General features: G+C 36.6%; 1 protein-coding gene across 1 annotated transcript in view; it reads right to left on the bottom strand.

Annotated features, from left to right (window-relative positions):
• Positions 1–7,024: 7,024 nt before the first annotated feature.
• Positions 7,025–25,702, bottom strand: part of LOC127677633 (vomeronasal type-2 receptor 26-like) — a 36,374-nt gene continuing 17,696 nt past the window's right edge. Inside the window, exons 4-6 of the mRNA XM_052172673.1 lie at positions 20,196–20,417; positions 14,553–14,676; positions 7,025–7,917 (exon numbers count right to left, since the gene is read on the bottom strand). Of these exons, the coding sequence (XP_052028633.1) occupies positions 7,025–7,917; positions 14,553–14,676; positions 20,196–20,417 (1,239 nt within the window). The remainder of the gene's footprint in view (positions 7,918–14,552; positions 14,677–20,195; positions 20,418–25,702) is intronic.

The raw sequence follows: 25,702 nt of genomic DNA, 5'->3' as shown, positions 1-25,702 counted from the left end.
AGTTGTACTGAATCATGAGATGGCTTTGGTAAGATGGTCATTTCCATGATGTTTCCAACCTATCCAGGTACAGAAGAGATCTTTCCATATTCTGATATCTTCTCTGATTTCTTTCTTTTTTTTTCTTTTTTCTTTATTTTGGGTATTCTAATTTTCTAGGCTAATATCCACTTATTAGTGAGTGCATAGCATGAATGATCTTTGAGACTGGGTTACCTCACCTAGTATGATATTCTCTAGCTCCATCCATTTGCCTAAGAATTTCATGAATTTGTTGTTTCTAATGGCTGGATAGTACTCCATTTATATATATACCACAGGTTTTGCATCCATTCTTCCATTGAGAGATACTTGGGTTCATTCCAGATTCTGGCTATTATAAATAGGGCTGCTATGAACATAGTGGAGCACGAATACTAATTAGCTGTTGGGGAATCCTCTGGGTATATGCCCAGGAGTGGTATAGCAGGATCCTCTGGAAGTAACTTGCCCAGTTTTCTGAGGAAATGCCAGACTGATTTCCAGAGTGGTTGTGAAAGGAAGAAGTCAAACTATCATTATTTGCAGATGACATGATAGTCTACCTAAGTGACCCAAAAAACTCCACTAGAGAACTCCTATAGATGATAAACAACTTCAGCAAAGTGGCAGGTTATAAAATCAACTCAAGCAAATCAGTGGCCTTCCTATACTCAAAGGATAAGCAGGCTGAGAAAGAAATTAGGGAAATGACCCCCTTCACAATAGCCACAAACAGTATAAAGTATCTTGGGGTGACTCTTACCTAATAGGTGAAAGATCTGTATGACAAGAACTTCAAGACTCTGAAGAAGGAAATGGAAGAAGACCTCAAGAAGAAAACCTCCCATGCTCATGGATCGGCAGAATCAATATAGTTAAAATGGCCATTTTGCCAAAAGCAATATACAGATTCAATGCAATACCTATCAAAATCCCAACTCAATTCTTCACAGAGTAAGAAAGAGCAATTCTCAAATTCATCTGGAATAACAAACAAGAAGTTAGACTCCAGAAAACCAAACACCCCTATTAAAAAATGGGGTACAGAGTTAAACAAAGAATTCTCACCTGAAGAAATTCGGATGGTGGAGAAGCATCTTAAAAAATGCTCAACTTCATTAGTCATTAGGGAAATGCAAATCAAAACAACCCTGAGATTTCACCTTACACCAGTCAGAATGGCTAAGATTAAAAATTCAGGAGACAGCAGGTGTTGGCGAGAATGTGGAGAAAGAGGAACACTCCTCCACTGCTGGTGGGGTTGCAAATTGGTACAACCACTCTGGAAATCAGTCTGGCGGTTCCTCATAAAACTGGGCACCTCACTTCCAGAAGATCCTGCTATACCACTCCTGGGCATATACCCAGAGGATTCCCCAGCATGTAATAAGGATACATGCTCTACTATGTTCATAGCAGCCCTATTTATAATAGCCAGAAGCTGGAAAGAACCCAGGGCTGAAATCAATCAAGTGGAAACAAAGAGAAAGTACAAAGAATCAACGAATCCAGGAGCTGGTTATTTGAGAAAATCAACAAGATAGATAAACCCTTAGCCAGACTGACCAAAGGGCACAAAGAAAGTAAACCAATTAACAAGCTTAGTATTGAAAAGGGGGATATAACAACAAAAACTGAGGAAATCCAAAAAATCATCAGATCCTACTACAAGAGCCTATACTCAACACAACTGAAGAATCTGGAGGAAATTGCCAATTTTTTGATAGATACCAAATACCAAAATTAAATCAGGACCAAATAGATCATCTAAACAGTCCTATAATCCCTAAAGAAATAGAAGGAGTCATAGAAAGTCTTCTAACCAAAAAAAGCACAGGACCAGATGGCTTCAGTGCAGAATTCTATCAGACCTTCAAAGAAGACCTAACACCAATATTCTTCAAACTAATCCACAAAATAGAAACAGAAGGAACACTACCCAATTCCTTTTATGAAGCCACAATTACGCTGATACCAAAACCACACAAAGATCCAACAAAGAAAGAGAACTTCAGAGCAATTTCCCTTATGGACATCGATGCAAAAATACTCAATAAAATTCTTGCCAACCGAATCCAAGAACACATCAAAACGATCATCCACCATGATCAAGTAGGCTTTATCCCAGGGATGCAGGGATTCAGTTCAATATACGGAACCCAGGTATCCCTCAACAGAAGAGTGGATGCAAAAAAATGTGGTATATCTACACAATGGAGTACTATTCAGCCATTAGAAACAATGAATTCATGAAATTCTTAGGCAAATGGATGGAGCTAGAGAACATCATACTAAGTGAGGTAACCCAGACTCAAAATGTGAATCATGGTATGCACTCACTAATAAGTAGATATTAAACTAGAAAACTGGAATACCTAAAACATAATCCACACATCAAATGAGGTACAAGAAGAAAGGAGTGGCCCCTTTTTCTGGAAAGACTCATTGAAGCAGTATTTGGCAAAACCAGAACGGGGAAGTGGGAAGGGGTGGGTGGGAGGACAGGGCGAGAGAAGGGGGCTTATGGGACTTTTGGGGAGTGGGGGGCTAGAAAAGAGGAAATCATTTGAAATGTAAATAAAAAATATATCGAATAAAAAATAGCAGAAAAAGAAAATTAGCAATATCTATAACAAATATAATTTTAAGCAATTTTAAGCCATGAGCTATCTATTTTAAGTATCAGTCTATAAATAAAAGCTTGATTATTTATCATTTTAAAAAACAGTGGCTATATCACGTAATTTAATTATTTGTGAAGCAGGAGGAAAAATTAGAATAAACATGTAATCTAACTATATATATATATTTCTCTATCATTCTATCACCTCACATCAGTCAGAATGGCTGAGATTACAAACTCAGGAGAGAGCAGTTGTTGGAGAGGATCTGGTGAAAGAGGAAAACTCCTCCACTGCTGGTGTGATTGCAAGCTGGTACAACCAGCAATCAGTCTGGCTGTTCCTCAGAAAACTGTGTATGACACTTCTGGAGGCCCCTGTTATACCACTCCTGGGCATATACCCATAGTATTCCCCGGCATGCAATAAGAACACATGCTCTACTATGTTCATAGCAGCCTTATTTATAATAGCCAGAAGTTGGAAAAAACACAGATGTCCCTCAATGGAGGAATGGATACAGAAAATGTGGTATATTTACAAAATGTAATTCTACTCAGCAATTAAAAACAATTAGTTCATGATATTTTAGGTAAATGGCTTGAACTGGAAAATATCATCCTAAGTGAGGTAACCCAATCACAAAAGAATACACATGGAATGCAGTCACTGAAAAGTGGATATTAGTTAGTCCAGAAGCTCTGAATAATCAAGACACAATTAACATATCAAATGATTCCCAAGAAGAAGAAAGGAGAGGGCCCTGGTCCTGGAAAGGATTGATGATTTTGTGGGAGTACCAGGACAGAGAAATGTGAGGGGGGTGATTGGGGAATGGGAGGAGGGAAGAGGGCTTATGGGACTTATGGGGAGTGGGGGAATGAGGAAAGGGGAAATATTTTGGAATGTAAACAAAGAATATAGAAAAAAATTCTAGCAACGTGTCAAGATACAAACCTAATATTATAAAAATTGATATTACCTATAACCAGTAACAGACATACTAAAATGTAAATTAGGAAAACATTCCTTAAAAATAAATTTCTAAAAACACATTTCTTGGACTGAACCTAGCCAATAAAGTGGAAGAGATCAAAAATAAATACTTTAAAGCATTGAAAGAAATGAAATTAAAGAAGGCACCAGAATATACAAAGGCCTCTTATACTCATATGTTCAAGGAAATACTGCTGTAAAAAAATTATTGTAGCAAAAGCAATCTACAGGTTTAGTGTAACTCCATACAAATTCCAGTGGCATCCTTCTTACCATTAGAATAAGCAACATTAAAATAAAAGTAATATTGAAATACAGAAATTAGTATTGTATATAAATTAATATTTTGGTAATTGTAAAACCGCAATGTGTCTGGCCCAAAAAAACTAAAGGGCTGATGGGAGAAGGTAAGATATGTTCAACATGGAGTAGGTACTTATATGATGATGTTGTAAAAACAGAAGGGATGCAGTGGACCCTGTCTCTAATTCAGTTTTAAGGAACAATGGAAATATAGAGCATATGTGCCCAGTACTTGAACTCCAACTGAAATTCATATGGCTTCCCACCAAAATAGAAGATGACATTTAAAAACACCATGTCATATTTTGCAAATACTTTTATTTAGACTCAGTATAGAACTGTATTAAGAAACTAGGACACTAACATTATTCATAGAGGTAATCATATGCTCTTTCCCTCTTAGAAAATATAAAGTATAATTTAAGAGACATTAAGCATTGAATAATACTATTTATTGTTATATCCTATGAGGTTGCAGATAGAGAGAAAGGAAAAGAAAATGTAGAAGGATGAAGCTAGTGAATAGCCATGAAAAGAGAACACTATTTGAGATATTGAGGAAACCCTGAAAATCCTACATGGGATGAATAAAGAAAACTGTTTTTATATGATTGTGCACCTGTAGAATTTCCCAAAAAGTTAAAAATTGCAATCTGATTGTTCACCGTTTCAGTATAAATTAAAACAAAATGTAATACCACATCATAATCACAACGTGAAGGAAGTAAACTGAACCAATGACTAAGTAAGGATTGCATCTTTTAAAGACTTTATTGAGGACCAAATTATTTAAGTAAAATTTAGAAAATAATTTGGTAGGTGATGACAAATTAATATTTCTTACTACAACGATGATTATAAAGTAAAATTCTAGATAATCTGTATGGGTATATACCAATAGACTAATCTAGAAATAGAATAAACTTTACTTGTGGTGGGAAAATGATAAAAGTTCCAATTTCTATCATGAAGAGTATCTGGTGCTTATTGAACTAATTTTATGTACAGAGATTTAATACTCCTCAGTGGAAAAGACTGAATATAGCTACATTATAGACGATTACATGTGTAAACACCTAAAGCTGTCTTAAGAAAAACTGTAAATCAGAGAATACATAAAGGATGCCACATTTGCATGAACTGAAAACTGACATTTGTACATTGTATAAGATAGGCATGAAAATAACTGCTTAAGGCACAGCAAAGAAATCAACAGAAAGATTACACTGAGGCTTCACTCTAGAGACCTGAAAGTAAGGGAACATGCTTGAAGAAGGGGAAAAGTGGGCTAAAACCATTATAAAAATTCTTAAGGAAAGTGGTGCAAAATGATTGTTTATATAATGAAAATTCTCTAAAGAATTTATGAGATTTTAATGCATTATTCCTCCATGTACTTAAAAGTCAAAATCAAGCAGTAAATTTATATGGGTTTTAAGAAATTACTGGATGATGAGTAGTCTCCATTAACCATACAGTGATTGACACAATGTAACAATTTACAATATACTTGAATGGCTAATGATTTAGTTAGCAATATATATTTGATGAACAGTTACATATTCTTTCAGATAACTTCAACCAGGATGTGAGATTCCTGCCATCCAGTTGGAAATGCCCCTGGGCTGTCCTTGGCTTACAACTCTATGGTACATGGCTTCAAGAGAGAAAGTGGCTCTAGGAAACAGGGATTTCTTATCACTCATGGAGTCCATATGCCTGGCAGCTTTTCAGAGTGGGATGCCTTCCTCTTTAAGGTAGTAAAACCCCATGAGTTGACAGTTTCAGACACTTTGAATCAAGTATTTCTATGTCCATCAAGTAATATCTTTGGAAGAAACTTTACTATACCTCTATCTTCTGTGCTGCTTTTATGGCCAAATAAAACCAACTCAGTCTAGTATGACATAAATTTGCCTAAGTGAAAGATAAGCAATAACTGAGAGACAAGGTAGACTTGAAATACCCTAAATGATTCTTGATCTTACGATGGTAGCATATCCAACATTACAGTGTACAAACACACTCTTGATTTAAAAACTAAGGAAGACATAAATCAGCTTTGTTCCAAAACATAATGAAAACCACTTTGGCCAAGTAGTCTCTTCTGTGCTTGTTTTTGAGGATGATGGAGCAACAATCCCTCCCAATGTTGCAAGGTCCAACTTTAGTTTGAACTGGGCTTGGTCTGGTAATCATATTTAAAACAAGTCCTTTCCTAGATAAAAGAAAATATGTGAAAACTACATGGTCTAGGACATAATATGATTCTCAAAGTCCTGTTGAATACCTGGCCTTATACCTCTTATCCATGCCCACATTTACCATAAGATAGTCTCTCCTTGAGAATAGATTCCAATGATTGTAAATGATATCAGCTGTGAAGTCAATGTGAAACTCCTAATTCTGAAAGAGAAAAGCACTTCCCTTGGTGGCTGTTTACTCTCTCAGGAGACTATCCACTGATCTTTTGGATATCCTCAGGATAAAACTATCTGTGTTTCACCTGGGACTCTTTCTAATCTTGCACCCATGTTGTTTCACCTGAGCATAGAGAAGACCACAAAAACATCCCAACACTGTGAAACTTACATGATAAACTGTGCTCTTTGTCAGGCCCTTCAGAAGAGAGAAACAGCAACCATGAAATTTCTGTTAAAGAACTCATGATTACATTGAAATTAACCTGTATTGAATATAAAGAGTAAGCCTACATATGACTAACAGAGAAGAATCACATTTTAAAACATCTGTTATTTTTTTCCACACAAATGATGTGCTCTCATTCTTAAACTTAATGTTCCCAGTCCTTTTACATTGTTTAAAAAAATAAAATTAAAAAAAAATCTGTGATTTAAAGAAACATTTAGTAGGCACACCTACAGTCACCACTAGTAGGCAACTATCTAAACTTTGATGGCTAGCTTCATGGTGTCTAGTTGGCTCCAAGGATTGTAGGGACAGGTGATTACATTGCAGATGCCATTCTTTGGTGAAATGCATTGGCTTCACACCACTCTTTTGAATATTCTGACATGATTCATTTTACACAAATCACAATACATTCCATTGTCTTAAAGAATTCATTTAAAGAACTTCTTTCTGGAATGGCCACCTGACCTCAGTAGGATCACATAGCATTTGGGAAGAAACATGCATCCTAGTAAACCAGCACTGGAGGCCAGAATTGAAAAGATTTCCACAGCCACCATGGTTTTGCCTGTAGAGCTCAGGTAAGTGGATATAAAAGAAATCCACACACTACAGAAAACCAGCATGCTGAATGTGATTGTTTTTGCCTCATTGAAGGTGTCAGGTAGCCTTCTAGCTATAAAAGCAATAAGCAAGCTGAGACTGGCCAGAAAGCCCAAGTACCCCAAAACACAATAGAAAGCAAGTGTGGACCCCTCATTACACAAGAGGATGATTTGCCCATATTCTGACTGCATGTCAACATCAGGGAAGGGAGGATATGTTCCCAGCCAGACTGCACAGATGCACACTTGAATGATGGAACCACAGCAGACAATAGCATTTGAGAGTCGGGTCACCATCCACATTTGTAAGGTGCTTCCTGGTTTGATGGCTTTGAAGGCCACAACCACAATGAAAGTCTTTGCCAAGATAGCAGAAAGAGCAACAGAAAACACAACCCCAAAAATTATTTGTCTCAAGACACAAGTGACTGTTCTAGGTTGGCCAATGAATATCAATGAGCAAAAGAAACATAGCATTAGAGAAACAAGGAGGACATAACTGAGATTTCTGTTATTTGCTCTGACAATGGGTGTGTCCCGATAGTGAATGAATAATCCTAAAATCATGGCTGAAAAGGCAGATAAACTAATGGCCATGGAGACCAAAACCACTCCCAGAGTATCTTCATGGGATAAAAATGCTATAATTTTAGGGAAACATTGATCCCTCTGCTTATTTGCATACTGATCTTCAGGACATTTGAAGCATTGATCCATACCTGAAAATGAGGCAGATTGTTTTATTACATTCAACTCCTATATTTCTAAATGTACCTATAAGACCCATATCTTGCACAAAGAAATTGTTGAATTCTCAAGAAAATATCTGTGGATATATTCACTGAAACATGACATTGAAAAACAATGAATAAGTTATTTTTTGGAAGAAAAATACAGATACACTGTATAAATAATATATTCAGAACGTGACTGGACTTGAACAATATGAGAGAATGAAAAATGTTGAAATGATGTTGAGGGGAAATCAGACAATATGAAAATGATATTTGATTATTTGTGAAAGCAAGAAAAAGCTGACTTTGAGAGTTTACTATTTTTCTCTTTCTTCCATTTGTTTAGAAAATATTGTTTATTACTTGAGAACATAATATATGCATATCATGTATTTTAATGAAGTCTACCCCAATCCCGTCCCCCTGCAACACCTTCTCTCTGTCCCTCCAATAATTCTTTCTCCCAACTTAATTTCTATTTTGTTATTTTCCCCACTGAGTTCACTTCATGCTACCTGTATGCATATCAATACAGAGCCATTGACCATAGCATGGGCAGGACAGCATATTTGAAACAAACAAACAGATGACGTTAATAGAGGATTTCAAGGACATAAATAATTTCATTAAAGAAGTACAGGAGAACATGAGTCAACAGGTAGAATCCCTTAACAAGGAAACACAAAAATCACTTAAAGAAATACAAGAGAACATGGGTCAACAGATAGAAGCCTATAAAGAGGAAACACAAAAATCACTTCAAGACATGCAGGAGAACAAGGGTCAACAGGCAGAAGTCCTCACAGAGGAAACACAAAAATTCCTTAAAGAATTAGAGGAAAATGCAAACAAACAAGTCAAGGAACTGAGCAAAACCATCCAGGATCTAAAAAGGAAGTAGAAACAACTAAGAAATGACAAAGGGAGACAACTTTGGAGATAGAAAACCTTGGAAAGAAATCAGGTATCATAGCTGCAAACATCAACAACAGAATACAGGAAATAGAAGAAAGAATCTCAGCTGCTGAAAATCCCATAGAAAACATTGACTCAATAGTCAAAGAAAATGCAAAACGCAAAAGCTTATAACCCAAAACATTCAGGAAATCCAGGACACAATGAGAAGACCAGAACTAAGGATTATAGCTATAAAAGAGAGTGAAGATTTACAGCTTAAAGAGCCACTAAATATCTTCAACGTAATTATAGAAGAAAACTTCCCTAACCCAAAAAACAGATGCCCATGAATGTACAAGAAGCCTACATAACTCCAAACATACTGGACCAGAACAGAAATATCTCCCATCACATAAAAATCAAAACATGAAAAGTACTAAACACAGAATGAATATTAAAAGCAGTAAAAGAAAAAGACCAAGTAGTATATAAAGGAAGACCTATCAGAATTACACCAGACTTCTCACCAGAGACCACGAAAGCTAGAAGATCCTGGGTGGATCTCATGGAGACTCTAGGAGAACACAAATGCCAGCCCAGACTACTATACCTAGTCAAACTCTCAATCACCATAGATGGAGAAACCAAGACCTTCCATGATAAAACCAAATTTACACAATATCTTTCCACAAATCCAGCCCTAAAAAAGGATAATAGATGGAAAATGCCCATACAAGGATGCCAAATACACCCTAGAAAAAGAAAGATATGAATCTTCTTTCAACAAACCCAAAAGAAGATAACCACTCAAACATAAAAATATCCTCAAAAATAACAGGAATCAACAATCACTATTCCTTAATATCTCTTAACATAAATGGACTCAATTCCCCAATAAAAAGACATAGACTAACAGACTGGATACATAAACAGGACAAAGAATTTTGCGACATACAGAAAACATACCTCTTTGTCAAAAACAAACACTACCTCAGAGTAGAAGGCTGGCAAATAATTTTCCAAGAAAATGGCCCCAGGAACCAAGCTAGAGTAGTCATTCCTATATTGGATAAAGTCAACTTCTAACCTAAAGTCATAAGAAAAGACACAGAAGGACACTTCATACTCATCAAAGAAAAAAAATCTATGAAGAAGAACTCTCAATTCTGAACATCTATGTTCCAAATGCAAGGACACAGTCATAAAAGAAACTTTACTAAAGCTCAAAGCAAACATTGTACATCACACAATACTTGTGGGTGACTTGAACACTCTACTCTCTTCAATGGACTGGTTAGGGAAACACAAACTAAACAGAGAAACAGTGAAACAAATTGAAGTTTTGGACCAAATGAATTTAACAGATTTAAATAGAACATTTCATCCTGAATCAAAAGAATATAACTTTTTCTCAGCACCTTGTAGTATCTTCTCCAAAATCGACCATGTAATTGGTCACAAAATAGACCTCAACAGGTATAAGAAGACTGAAATAATTACATGCCTCCTATCAGATCACTATGGAATAAGGGTGGCCATTAATAGCCACAAAACAACAAAAAGCCCATATACACAAGGAAGCTGAACAATGATCTACTCAATGACACCTTGGTCAAGGAAGAAATAAGGAAATAAATCAAAGACTTTGTAGAATTTATTGAAAATGAAGGCACAACAGATACAAACTTATGTGACACAATGAAAGCAGTGCTAAGAGGAAAACTCAAAACCTTGAGTGCCTCCAAAAAGAAACTGGAGAGAGTATACACTAGCTTCTTAATGGCACACCTGAAAGCTCTGGAACAGAAAGAAGCTAGTACACCTAAGAGGAGTAGAAGGCAGGAAATCATCAAACTCAGGGCTGAAATCAACCAAGTTGAAATGAAAATAACCATACAATGAAACAACAAAACTAGGAGCTGGTTCTTTGAGAAAATCAACAAGATAGATAAACAGTAAGCCAGACTAATCAGAGGGCACAGAGACAGTATCCAAATTAACAAAGATCTTTACCAACCTTACATCCGAAAGAGGGCTAATATCCAATATATACAAACAACTCAAGATGTTAGTCCAGAGAACCAAATAACACTGGTAAAAAATGGGGTAAAGAGCTAAACAAAGAATTTTCAACTGAGGAATATTGTATGGCTGAGAAGCACCTAAATAAAGTCAACATCCTTAGTCATCAGGGAAATGCAAATCAAAACAGCCCTGAGATTTCACAGCACACTGGTCAGAATGGCTAAGATTACAAACTCAGGAGACTGCAGGTGCTGGATATGTTATGGAGAAAAAGGAACACTCCTCCACTACTGGTGGGATTGCAAGGTGGTATTACAACTCTGGAAATTAGTTTGGTGGTTACTCAAAAAACTGGGCATTATACTACTGGAGGACCCTGCTATACCACTCCTGGGCATATACCCAGAGGATTCTACAGCATATAATAAGAACACATGCTCCACTGTGTTCATAGAAGTCCTATTTATTATAGCTAAAAGCTGGAAAGAACCAAGCTGTCCCCGAACAGAGGAATGGATACAGAAAATGTGGTGTAAATACACATTGGGGTGCTATTCAGCCATTAAAAACAATGAATTCATGTAATTCTTAAACAAATGGATGGAACTGGAAAATATTATCCTTAGTGACTTAACCCAATCACAGAAGAACACTCATGGTATGCATTCACTGATAAAAGGATATTAGCCCAGAAGCTTGGAATACCCAAGGCACATTTCACATACCAAATCATGCCCAAGAAGGAGGAAGAACAAAGTATGGATTTTAGAGCCCTTTATAGAAAGAAGAAAATGTACCCACAGAAGGAGATACAGAGACAAAAGCTGGAACAGAGTCTGAGGGAAAGACCGTCCAGAGACTACCCCACACAGGTTTCCATCCTATATACAGTTACACAACCCAGACACTATTGTGGCTGCCCACAAGTGCTAGCTGACCGGAGCAAGATATAGCTATCACCTGTGAGGCTTTCCTAGGCCTGACAAATACAGAAAGGGACACTCTCAGCCAGCCATTGAATTGAGCACAGGATCCCCAATGGGGGAGCAAGAGAAAGGACCGAAGACCTGAAGGTGTTTGTAGTACCACAGGAGGAATAACAATATGAGACATCCAATACTCCCAGAACAACCAGGGAGAAAACCATCAACCAAAGAGTACAAATGGAGCTACCCACAACTCCAGATGTAGGCAGCAGAGGATGGTCTTGTTATACACCAAAGGGAAGAGAGGCCCTTGGTCCTGGAAAGATTTAATGCAGTAGTGTAGAGGAATACCAGGACAGGGAAGCAGGGGAGGGTTGATTGAGGAAGAGGACATGGCTTATGGGATTTTCAGGTGAGGGGGGAAACAGGAAAGGGGACAACATTTGAAATGACAATAAAGAATATATCTAATAAAAATCATGCATTTTAAATTTCAATGAACCTATAGTGCTAAAGACAGATAAAATATGTTGCATTTTAAAGGATCCATATGTAAACAATCTCTGTTGTAAACTTCTTATTCAAATGGAGATTTTAATTTATGTTTGTACTTTAATGAACTTCTGTTTAAAAAAAAAAAGGACTTGGTTGAAAAAAGCTTGTACTCTATTTGCCTAGAAATAGTGCAAAACACTAGGAAGGCCAATACTACATCAAAGCAGAAGGTGAGAACAAGATGGGAAGGAGTAGAACAGCACAGTAGAATAACTTAGAATTTTTAAGTGAATTTAGAGATTAAAGAGGAACTTAGAAATTGGGAAGAATTTTCTAAAGAGATTTTTTGGAGTAGAAAATTATTTGGAGAACTTGGAAATAAATATTAAAATCACTTTTCACAGTGTCCCTTTTTCTTCCAGAGACTTTCCATAGCAGGCTGTGAGTCTCAGCCTCCAAATTCATGCAGAGATAAGAAGGAAGGCTACTTTACATAATCCCCAACTGTTTTATTATGAGATCCTAAATGCCAGAGGCAGGCCATGTACTACTGCAAAGTAACTTAGACTCAAGTCAGGTAAATATTTTATTATCTAAAAGCATCTATAAATATCTCACAAGACCAAGCTTTGCTCTCCATCCACCACCACCCAACTCTTTACCACCTCAGCTACCTCCAAGAGAGAACTAGCTTGTCATAGCAGGTCTCTAACAGGAACACCTAGAAACTAAAACTTTCTAACATTTACTGATATCTATACTTAGGAACAGTGATATTTTCTTTTGATTCTTTCATTTTGTTTTTTATCCAAGGATGTATCATTGTTCTAGAAATAATGCTGAAGCTAATAAATTTTAGGTGAATAGGTTTTCTTAGGGTGAAAAACACTGTTTTGGATGAGTTGGAAAAATGTTTATGGTGACAATGGCATGATCTGTAGATTCAGCTGAGTCTAGGGCTGCATATTAGGCTTTAGGTTCTATTCCCAGCACAAAACTGTGTTAAACATATGATAATGATAGAAATATTATTCTCAGAATTTTTAGTAAACTAGAATCATATCACCCAATTAAAATCCTGATTTTTAGTAAATGTAAACTTGCAAATCACTCACAGCCCTCCCTGCACATCACTCACAGTCTTCCTTGCACATCACTCACAGCCCCCAACATCACTCACAACCCTTTCATCCTCTGGAATCTCTAAGTGCTTGGTTATACTGTGACCTGATGCTGGCTTACTATACCAAGGAATGCATAATGAGAGCCCCCTCAATAACCAAAGTATTTCAAATAGAAACTTTTAGTTCATAAAGGAAACACTTATTTAATCATAAACAAATAGTTATGGAGTTTCTACAATTCACCATAGGAAGTGGTCCCTGGGTCCCAGTGTCCCAGTGTCCCAGTGTCCCATGGTTCCAGAAGAGTCCTGCTGTATCTGCCATCAATGTCACTCTGATACATTCTTTTTAGCAGCTCCTCTCACTTGACAAGTCTGTATCTTGTCTCAACTGTCTCTAGGTTTTATGACCTGAGCAATTTATATGGTTTCTCAGAAGTCAAATTTCCATGTATAGAAAAAAGCATTGCTTATATTAATATTTATTTTAAGTATGACATAAGGTCATGTTTTATAATGCATCTCATACTTTAGGGTATACAAGGAGCACTAACTATTTACAGTATACACAGAGCACTAACCTTACCCTTAATACTGCTATAGCTATAATAGAACCAGTAGTGAAAAGCAGAGAACCAAACAAAAGAAACTTAAACTCAAAGCGCATGTGCAGAGGACAAAAGTTGAACCAGATACAGGAAAACACTCCTGTGGTCATAGTCACCCAGGAGGCTCAGCCTGGAGGATTGCTGGAACCCAGAAGTTTGAGATCAATACACACAGCATAGCAAATAAAACAAAGAGATAAATAAATATCAGTAACAAAAATGACTGGGTTGAGATCAATGTTTTTGTTTGTTTGTTTGTTTGTTTTGTTTTTCAAGACAGGGTTATTCTGTTCAGCCCTGGCTGTCCCTGAACTCACTCTGTGGATCAGGATTGCCTTGAACTCAGAGATCCACATACTGAGAGTTGTCATTAAGAACTTTGCCACCTCCACACAGAATTAAATTGTTTTAAAGTATTGAGAATCAGCTATATAAATATAACTGTGTCTTCAGGTTTTCTGTTATCACCCGTATCTAGTGCTGCATCATTTCCACATTCAGAACCATTTCTAGAAATTTCCACATTTAGAATCATTTTATAAATACCTGTTTCATTTGTAATCTCTCCAGCTGGACATGGGACACAATCATAACAACAGAATGCATACAGACCGTCTTGTGTTTTCCTAAATCCAAGTAGACAACTTCGTTTGCAATAAGAAAAAGGAATCTGTATAGGAGACATGAGAGAAGCAAAGTCAGTCAGCTCATGACATTCAGTATTAGCACTGAGATGGTAAATGTCAGCAGGATATCTGTGTACTATAAGAAAAAAGTACCACGCTTTTAGTGAGTGTGAAGCCAAATTGCCTGTTTCTCCCTTTCCCTAATTCTCTTTTTTGAACTATTGCTTTATTTTATTTCATTGTTTGATTTATTTTCTTGCTTTCATTTATTTCACTTTATTTATTTCATATATTTTGATCATGTCCTTCCCTTTCCCCATCTCTGTCCAGGTCCTCTCCCTCTCTCAACCTTCCCAAATTTGAGTTCTTTCTCAAAAAAAGCAGACTGATGTCCCCAAAACTCAACTAAGCATCAAAACCTTAAAAATAAAATAAAACAGCACAAAAAGCAAAAGAAAATAAAAACAAAACTGTAACCAAATAAAAGTATGTATGCATTGTGGATTCCCTTCTTGTGCTGCCTAACTACTCCTGGATATGAGACCTGCCTTGGGGTGTTTGATGTACCCAGTGTTTTGCATTGGAAAAAAACTTATCAGGTCTCTTGAGGACCATAATGTTCCACATTACTACATATCACCTATTTTTATCACATCACAGAGATGTTCATTATGATCAGTTATAACAATAAGGATATAAGTGTGCATATAATTTTACATTGAAATCCAGAAATATCTGTCACATGATATTTAATCACACTGTGAACCCTGAGATAATGTTATTTACTGAAAAATCTATTTCTAGTTGTGGGAAGGCTCTGTACCAGAATATATCCTTAATCCCAACCAAAGAAGATAGAGCTAGTTTGTAGAATAAAGTACCCATGATTGAAAGTAACTTCTTTTTTTTTTAATTTCTTTTTTTATTTATTTTGTATATTCTTTGTTTACATTCTAAAACCTTTCCCCTTTCCCAGTTCTCCCCCCATATGTCCCATAAGTCCTCTTCTCTCCATCCATTCTCCTATCTTTTCCCCTCCCTTTTCTCTGTCCTGGTACTCCCCTACAATGTTGGATCAAGCCTTTCCAGGATTAGGGCCCTCTTCTTCCTTCTTCATGGGAATCATTTGATATGCTAATTGTATCTTCAGTATTCAGAGCTTCAGGGCTAATTAATATCCACTTATCAATGATTGCATTCCATGTGTATTCTTTTGTGATTGCGTTACCTCACTTAGGATGATATTTTCCAGTTCCATCCATTTGCCTAAAAAATTCACGAATTCATTGCTTTTAATTGCTGAATAGTACTCCGTTGTGTTTATATACCACATTTTCTGTATCCATTCTTCCATTGAGGGCTATTGGGGTTCTTTCCAGCTTCTGGCTATTATAAATAATGCTACTATGAACATACTGGAGCATGTGTCCTTATTGCATGCTGGGGAATCCTCTGGGTATATGCCCAGGAGAGGAATAGCAGTGTCCTCTGGAAGAGTCATGCCAAGTTTTCTTAGGAACCGCCAGACTAATTTCCATAGTGGTTGTACCATTTTACAATCCCACCAGCCAGCAGTGAAGGAGTGTTCCTCTTTCTCCACATCCTAGCCAACACCTGCTATCTCCTGAGTTTTTAACCTTAGCCATTCTGACTGGTGTGAGGTGAAATCTCAGGGTTCGTTTGATTTGCATTTCCCTAATGGCTAATGATGTTGAGCATTTCTTAAGGTGCTTCTCGGCCATCCGAATTTCTTCAGGTGAAAATTCTTTGTTTAGGTCTATATCCCATTTTTTAATAGGGTTATTTGGTTCCCTGGGGTCTAACTTCTTGAGTTCTTTGTATATATTGGATATTAGCCCTCTATCAGATGTAGGGTTGGTGAAGATCATTTCCCAATTTGTTGGTGGTTGCCGTTTTGTCCTTTTGATGGTGTCCTTTGCCTTACAGAAACTTTGTAATTTTATGAGATCCCATTTGTCAATTCTTGATCTTAGAGCATAAGCTATTGGTGTTCTGCTAAGGAACTTTTCCCCTGTGACTATGTCCTCAAGGGTTTTCCCCAGTTTCATTTCTATTAGTTTCAGTATGTCTGGTGTTATGTGGAGGTCCTTGATCCACTTGGAGTTGAGCTTAGTACAAGGAGATAAGAATGGATAAATTTGCATTCTCCTGCATGCTGACCTCCAGTTGAACCAGTATCATTGTTGAAAGGACTATCTTTTCTCCACTGGATATTTTCCACTCCTGTGTTGAAGATCAAGTGACCAATTGAGGGGCAGGCAAAGTGACAAATCAGAGAAAGATTTGAAAGAATGTGTCAGAGATAGGAAACACCCAACTCTCATTAGAATAGACAGGAAAGAAAAGCAATTTGCTAGGGTGCTAACTTCTATAATCAGGAACTGAGGTGGGACACAGTGACAGAAGGATGAAGGCCTCTGACCATTAACACACTCTTATTGTTCTGGGGCCCAGAAACTGGTGGCTTCTGGCTATTTAATTCTCTCTATTCTGGTGGTAGAAGCTGGTGACTTTGGACAATTAACTTGGTTTTGCTTATCCTGGGCCAAAAGCTGATGTCTTCTTGCAATTGACGCCTCCTGCAGCAGGATTTCATTAAGAAAAGAAACTTAGTTACTTGGGCTCATTAGACGTTGACTCAGGGACCTCTTGCTAGGCAGGCAAGAGGCTCAAATTTGGATAACTCTTCCCTAGCCAGAAAGAAGGAAAGAAAGAAAGAAAGAAAGAAAGAAAGAAAGAAAGAAAGAAAGAAAGAAAGAAAGAAAGAAAGAAAGAAAGAAAGAAAGAAAGAAAGAAAGAAAAAAAGGAAGGAAGGAAGGAAGGAAGGAAGAACAGAGGGAAAGAAAGAACAGAGGGAAAGGAAGAAAGAAAGAACAGAGGGAAAGAAAGAAAAGAGGGAAAGAAAGAACAGAGGGAAAGAGGGAAAGAGGGGAAGAGGGAAAGAGGGGAAGAGGTGGGAGGGAAGGAAGGAGAAGGAAGGAAGAAAGGAAGGTAGAAAAGAATTGATAAAGGAAGGAAGAAAAGAAAAGAAAAAACGGAATTGAAGAAAAGAAAAGAAATTAAGAAAGTCAAAGTAAGGGCACAAAATAACAAACACACATTGGGAGAAACAGGAAAGAGGCTACTACAAGTCTTTATTATTGCTTTCAGTGTTTTTACAGGTTTTCTGTTACAAAAATCTATGTGAAAAAATTACCTCATAACGCAAAATATTTTTTTAAAAAGGGGATTACAGCAGAAAAATATAAATACAAAACAGTGTTTCATTGTATCAGTTCGTTATAAGTTAAAAGCAACTGTTTCATATGGCCTTGCTTTTCCACAGTGAACACCTATGGGATATTTCTTAGATCTATCATTGAATAAATGTTTTCTCATTGATTATTAATTTTTTCCAATTTGTTTTTTTCGCTAGCATAATTAATCAAAGAAACATGAGGGTATAAAGAGCTCTATTTGCATCTTTTTTTATAGGGCCCTTGAGAATACTTGTATCAATTTAGGAGCTCTTTAAAATCATGATCAGCAATTAGAAAATCATCAATTCATCAAACAGCTTTATTACATGAAAGCATATCTTCATATTGATTCTGAAGAAAATGTACCCAATAAAATGGGTAAATACACAGGAAATTAAGCTATATAATACTGTGAGGAAAGAGGAGCAATATCTAAGTCAAAGTATCTGGGTGCATCCAGATACTCTCAGAGTGTTCCCATTATAACCACTCAAAACTGTGGACTATCTCCAGAAATTGTATTCACTTGTGATAGCATTTCCTAGATGGCTTCTGTTAGAAACATAAAGGAATATTGCATGAGGGTTGGGTGGCAATGAATTTTACTTGTACAACTTGTACAGAGACAGGTTGTAGAGAGTACAAGCTAGACACAGGTAATGACAGAACCAGGAGAACTTGAGAAGGAGCCAAAAGATTAGAATATATTGCCAAACTTAGTATAAAGCTAAGCAGAGCAAATTCAGTCAGAAACTGAGAGAAGTTAGATTGAAACAGTGAGCTTGAAGAAGACATTGAGCCAGAATACCTGAGTTGAACCAGCCAGCCAGAACTCAGAAAGAGGTAGAGATGGGGAACTTCTTCAGCATTAAGTCTCAAAGACTGTAAATGTTCTAGAACTAGAATAGACCATAGGAGTCTAGAAGCATCCTGAAATAGAATTAGGACAACAGATGGAGGCAGTAAGCCTCAGAGATAACAATTAACTTCATAAAATCAAAGTTATAAGTCCTTATTTGGGGAGATTGGTTTTATCCACATGTGTTTATTTTATTTATTTACTGAAGGCAGTTACTTCCACTAAAGCCTTGACCACTATGATCCATCCAAATAAATATCCAAGATGTTGTTTCATTTTTCTTTCTAGGTAAGCCATGGATGTATCTGATCATTACAAGAATGAAACCATCTGAAGAATTAATCCAAAATGAATCAGTAATTTTTACAGTGATTTGTAGGCAGAAAGTTCTGGTATTCAGCATTAGAAAAGACAAACTAAGGGCACTCTCAGCCTGATGGCACTCAACATTCCCTTAACCCTGTTCTCTAAGGAATTCCACTCTGAGCACAGCACACAGTGCTTGTGGGACCATGGTGTGTGTAGCTTGGTTGGGCAAGGCCACTCTGGAGACTCAACTCCATAATCCTGTGGCCATCAGTCACATATGGCATGCCCCACTCCCTAGTGTACTGGCTGGACTCCACCTCTGCATTCACCTGGCATCAGGCAGGCTCTCCCTGCCCCTAGGTTACCTGGCAACAGACAGGTACTGCAGCTTAGTATAAATGAATACTTCCTGCCCCTCCTAGCTCTCTTTTATCCAGCTCCCTTATTTCTCTCTCTCTCTCTCTCTCTCTCTCTCTCTCTCTCTCTCTCTCTCTCTCTCTCTCTCTCTCTCCTTTCTCTCTCTCTCTCTCTCTCTCTCTCTCTCTCTCCCTCCTTTCTCTCTCTCTCTCTCTCCTTTCTCTCTCTCTCTCTCTCTCTCTCTCTCTCTCTCTCTCTCTCTCCTCTCTCTCTCTCTCTCTCTCCTTTCTCTCTGTCTCCTTTCTCTCTCTTTCTCTCTCTCCTCTCTCAGCTCTTTCTCTCATTCTGTCTTTCACGTGGTCATGCCCATCCCTCATATCTCTATCTTCTCTTTCTCCTTTTCTCATTTTATTCTTTTAATAATAAAATATAAAACTATGAACTGTCTCTTTTATTAAACCCGCCGTGTAAAAGCACGGAGCAAGCCTCAGCATTTCCAGCTGACATGGGATAGGATCCAAGTCAGACTCCTCTCAGCCTGCTGAACCACCTCACAGCTAAGCAGCTTCACCCATAGCAGGTATTCAGGGCTGTGCTAATGGCCCCACCCACTAGCACTGCAGCTCCTGTCCTGTGGGACTTCAGTATATTTGGTCCTGTTGGTGTTCCTATCCCCTCAGGATCTGCATACCAGGGCTCTCCTATGAAGGGCCTGCCACCATCGCCTGCATACTCTCCTCCTTTTTCCCCCACAAGTGCTGACTTTAAAGATACTCACCTGATTGTCATGTATACCCAAATTTATGAGTTTGTCATTTAGGGAAAGATGCTGAACACTGTGAAATTCAAACATTAACTCGCCAACTTTCACTTGAGCTTTGGTACCACTCTGCAGAGAATGGTAATTAAAGATGTCAAGCTTGGTTGCCGAATCTTCCTGGTTCACAATGTTCTCATTGATGTTTGTCCGAAGTTGGCCCTTTTGTAAGAATGGATGGAGCTAAAAGAGAAAATAACTGTCAGAAATTGAAGTATGCCTCACTGGGATGCAAATAAACCTGGTTAGTATAATTGCCCTCTCTTTTACTCACTGTATGTTCCTGTGGCTTTGATTTTGGTTTCATTTATCAAATATGTATCATAAGACTAGTACATGTAGGACTATATGAAGACATTAACATAGTTGTAAGCTTTTCAACAACTCTATCACCACTATTCAGGTTTTCTTTCTGAACTTTTCTCAGTCACTCAGTGTGACTCTGGCAGACAGATTCTAAATTTTGAAAATTACAATTTGAAAAATTATGAAAAATAAAAATGATTTGAATGAGGTTGTTTAAACTTTTGCATAAGAGTTTTTCAGAAAAACCACAATTTTTTCCACCACTACACATAACTCAAGGAAGTAAAAATAAAATAAAATTTTCAGAATTTAAAATATGAAATTTGTAAATAAGGAAGGAGGCAAAAAAAGAACACCTTTGGAACAGAAATATATAGGAACATGTGATGGAGACCTGCAAAGGTGGATAAGAGTCAGAGAGAATAGAGTAGGTTAAGTTAACCAAACCTGAAGATTATGACGAAGTCATATATAGCTACAACTGTAAGCTAGTTGCAAAGTAAAATGCAATTTAAAAAGAATGTAAACAGAGGAATTACAGTTTATTATATATAAAATATCCTTGTGGCAGTTAAGAAGCCCCCAAAAGACCTCAAGACAATGCAGGTTATGATCATTGCCTTTGGTTACACATGCGAACCAGATGGTAATACCCTACTGCTGAAGTCACCACACACTTTGCTACAGGACACGGAAGTGAGGCCAGAACTAATGTGAAAGCTTTCTTCCTGTTTTCTATTCTGCTTCTCTGTTGGTCTGGCACTTTTCACTCTAGCAGAAGTTGAACTACAAGCTGATGAGGAAGTAAAGTCAGCGGAGGCCTTTCCTAACTGTAGACCTTGCATCCTATAATACCGACATTCCAGACATGATGTGCATACTGGGGAAATACTGGCACAACTTTTATGGGAATAAACAACTTCTTGCTCATGGTATTTGAGGATGTCCTTACAAGAGGGACTCATGTCTGTTACTACAAACCTATTTAAGATCAAGGTCTTGTGAGATCAGAAGTCCTATGCATGTGCCTACTACTTCTGTTTGGCTAACAAGACACATTATTGAATTTTCTCCTGAATATTTATATACATAGAATCGTGCTATTGTCATATTATATCAGAGAATTTCTCTATGCCAAGAATATTGATTGTTCATACTGAAATAGGACAGCCATTAGAGGATTCCCAAATCAAAGGAACCATTGGGAAAGAGGGGATTGAGAGAAGGAACAAATCTGATGCTGGGGATGAGGTCCATGAAATACTGTCTTTTAGGTGTGACATGGTCATGGCACTCAAGAGCTTATGGTAGCTAAGTCTGCCTGTATAGAAACAGAACAAGATCGAGCCCATAAAAATGTTTAACTTCAGATGAGGGAGGAAGTTTATGGGGTCAAGCCTATCACATGAGCAATGTAAGAATTTTAAAGATTCTAAAGGAGAAGAAGTCATTGTCGTTAGAAATACCAACATTTTTTTAATTCCTTCTGCCTCATTGGATATCTGCATATTCATTCACATATTGAAGGCCCTGTGGGACATAAATCTAGTGGATCATGAAAGAAGAAACAAATCAAAAGTCATGAATATAGAATAGGGAGATAGTGGGAGACAGGCAGATCTCTGAGTATGCAGAGAGCTAAGAGACTTAGCTCTCTTAGCATATGAAGAAAAGCATATTCTATTTGTTTGCTTGTTGTAACTGTCAATGAATACATTATTTTATTAGACTATATATGGTAGATATAAAAAAACTACATCTGACCTTATAATTTAAACTAAAAACAAACACACAAAAAAAGCTAATTCTCTGAAGAATTAAGTGAAAACTATCCCTTCCTTAGAGAGGAGGATGATTTACTTTAAGTTTGAATCAGCAAAATTTTCTCCTCTTAGAGTGATGGGAAAATGAAAATGATCACATTTAAAAATACTCGGGAGTAAAATTTTATTCATGTTCCAGCCTTGTAAAAAGTTAAAGGAAACTTTCACAGAAAAGATAAATTTGTGTTATCTAGAAAATGAAACTAACATATAGAGAAGAACAGCAAAGAAGCAGAATAACACAATTAAATTGAGCATAGTATCTTCTTTATCTTTGTGGTAGGCTATAATCTGCTCAAAACCACAAAGTGAATGCAATAAAACCTGGGTATATCTTTAGATGAATGAAACACTTGACAACACTGCTACAACAGATAGAACAGAGGAAGCAGAAGAGTTTCCAAATGCATAAGCATTACTGATAAGCAGTACTTGCAAATGTGTCTTGAACATGTTTGAAAACCACAAGAATATTTTAAGTATAACTGATATTCTTAGAGAAAAATTTGAATGTAACATATTCGACTGAATCTAATGAAGTCAGATAAAATGATGAACAAAAGGGGTCAACTGCCGCATATGGAAAAATCTCACATGATAGACATTATTAAAAAGATTAATAGTGAATTTAAGGTGAGTTCACTAAATGCATGAATTTAAAACAGAAACAAATTAGAGTAAAATACTACAGTCAACCAGACAAACAAAAAGCTGTCAAGATTTGACTGTGTGCTACTTGACATGAAATCCACAAGGAGAGTCTGTGTCCCTGACACAAAACATGCAGGAAATACGGGGCACTGAAAAAGAACAAATTTAATAGAAATAAAAATCAAGATAATGGGAATAGAACAAGGAGACAATCCTAGCTCAAAGGCCCATATTTAACACACTCAAAAAAGAAAAATTACTTAATTCCTAAAAAGAAAAAAGAAAAAATGCCTATAAAGGTACAAGAAGTATATAGAACACAAAATAGATTGGATCAGAAAACAAACTCACTTTGCTATACAATAATCAGAACACTGAACATATAGAACATAGAATAATAAACACTTTAAGGAGAAAAGGCCGAGTAACATATACAGGTATTCAAATTGCACAAGCATCTCAGTGGTGACACTAAAAGCTAGACAGGTCTAGGCAATTACATTGTAGACTCTAAGATACCACAGATGCCAAACTATACCCAGCAAAACTTTCAATCACCATGGCTGGAGAAAACAAGATATTCTGTGATAAACACACAAATCCATTGCTACAGATGGTGCTAAAATGAAAACTCTAACCCTAGAAGGTAAAATATACCAAAGAACACATAAGAAATACATAACCTCACAGCAGAAAAACAAAAACAGGGAAGTATGCAGAAAAACAAACACACATACACTCATACTCACACATACAACCACTTCTGGCCTAATAAAAACAAGAAGCATCATTGATATCTCTCAATATCAATGGACTCCATTCTTCAATAAAAAGACACAGGCTAACAGAACAGATCTGAAAACAAGATCCAACCTTTGAAAGCATATATGAAACACATCTCAAAATCAACATAGTAGTTACATCAGATTAAAGGGTTGGGGAAAGGATTTCTAAGCAATGTACCTAAAAGTCAAGATAAAATAGATATTCTAACATCTGACAAAATAGACTTCAAAAGAAAATTACTCAAAAGAGATGGGAGAGAACATTCATACTGATCAAAGGACAAGTCCATCAATATGACATCCTAATTCTCAACAACTATACCACAAACATCTAAACCCAAGTCTGTTAAAGGAACACCAGGAAATCTCAAATCACACATTGAAATCACAAATTGATAGAAAGACTACAATACCCCACTATCACCAATGCATGAGTCAATCAGATAAAAGCCCAATAAATACTGGAGCTAGGAGATGATATTAATAAATTGGATCTTAAACAGTAAGTTACCTGAAGAAGATCAAAGGATACAGGCAAGAAAATAAAAATTCAAGATATCATTATTACAGATAATGTAATTGTATAGGTAAGCAAACACCAAATTCTACAAGGAACATGTATGACTGAGAGAACTTTCAGCACTGTGCCTGGATACAAGATTAACACAAAGAAATAATTAGTAGCCTTCCTATATACAAATGACAGACTGAGAAATATAACAGGGAAACAACACTCTTCACAATAACCACAAAATATAAAGTACTTTGGGGTAGCCAAATCAAGGAAGCAAAAGACTAGAATAAAAAAAGTTTAAGTCTTGGAAGGAAAACGAGGAACATATCAGAAGAAGGAAAGAACTCCCACCCTCATGAATCAGGAGAATAACATAATAAACAGTAAAAGAACTTCCAGAGGGAACACCATGCTGAATTTTAAAGTGTACCACAGTGCTACAGTAATGAAAAACCACAAAGTATTCTCATAAAATTAGACATGGTGAACAATGGAATCAAATTGTAAACCCAGAAACAAATCCACACACGTATGGACACCTTATTTTTTATAAAAAATCAATAAACACACAATAGAAAAATATAGCATATTTAAAAATGGTGCTGATCTAACTGGCTATCTTCATGTTGAAGAATACTATTAGATCAATATTAGCCCTGTTCAAAAATCAAGGCAAAATGATGATCGCAACATTAAATCATACTTGATGGAACACTGAACTTTATGTAAGATATACAGGGATTAGCATTGAAAATATTTATAAATTCTTATAAAGTGAATGGTATTTGTGTTTCTGGAAAAACTCTTTAAATGAGAAAATTTTACATGCACATAGCTGCTGGAAACAAGTCCTTGATAGAAGAAAAAGTAGTGAACATGATAACTCTGGATTATCAGAGGGAGGTGGAATAGCCAAATGGAGGTTAGCAAGTGACCCAACCATTGAGCTGTTTAAAGCATATTAAATTATAAAGACTGAGTGTGTGTTTTTCATTTGAGAATCAAGACCTTTAGAGAAGATAGTGTAGAATATGCCACCAAAATGTATTTAATTGTTCACAACCTAGCACAGAAGAAACTTTCTGAACAGAACACAAATAGGACCTCATGACAGGAAAAAGCTTCTGAGAGGCAAAGGACATCAATAGGACAAAATGGTAGTCAATAGAATGGAAAAGGATTTTTTATCAACTCCAAATCTGACAGAGATATAATGCACAAAATATATAAAGAACTGAAGACACAAGGCATCAACAAACCACAAATCTAATTTTTACAATTAGGTATGGTGTTAAACAGAGAATTCTCAAGAGAGAAATCTCAAAGGGATGAGAATCATATAAAAATAATATTCAACATCCTTATCCATTAGGGAAATGCAAATCAAAA

Source organism: Apodemus sylvaticus, chromosome 2, assembly GCF_947179515.1.
Source record: "Apodemus sylvaticus chromosome 2, mApoSyl1.1, whole genome shotgun sequence".
NCBI classification, from domain to species: Eukaryota; Metazoa; Chordata; class Mammalia; order Rodentia; family Muridae; genus Apodemus; species Apodemus sylvaticus.
This window is presented reverse-complemented; position numbering and strand designations above follow the sequence as displayed.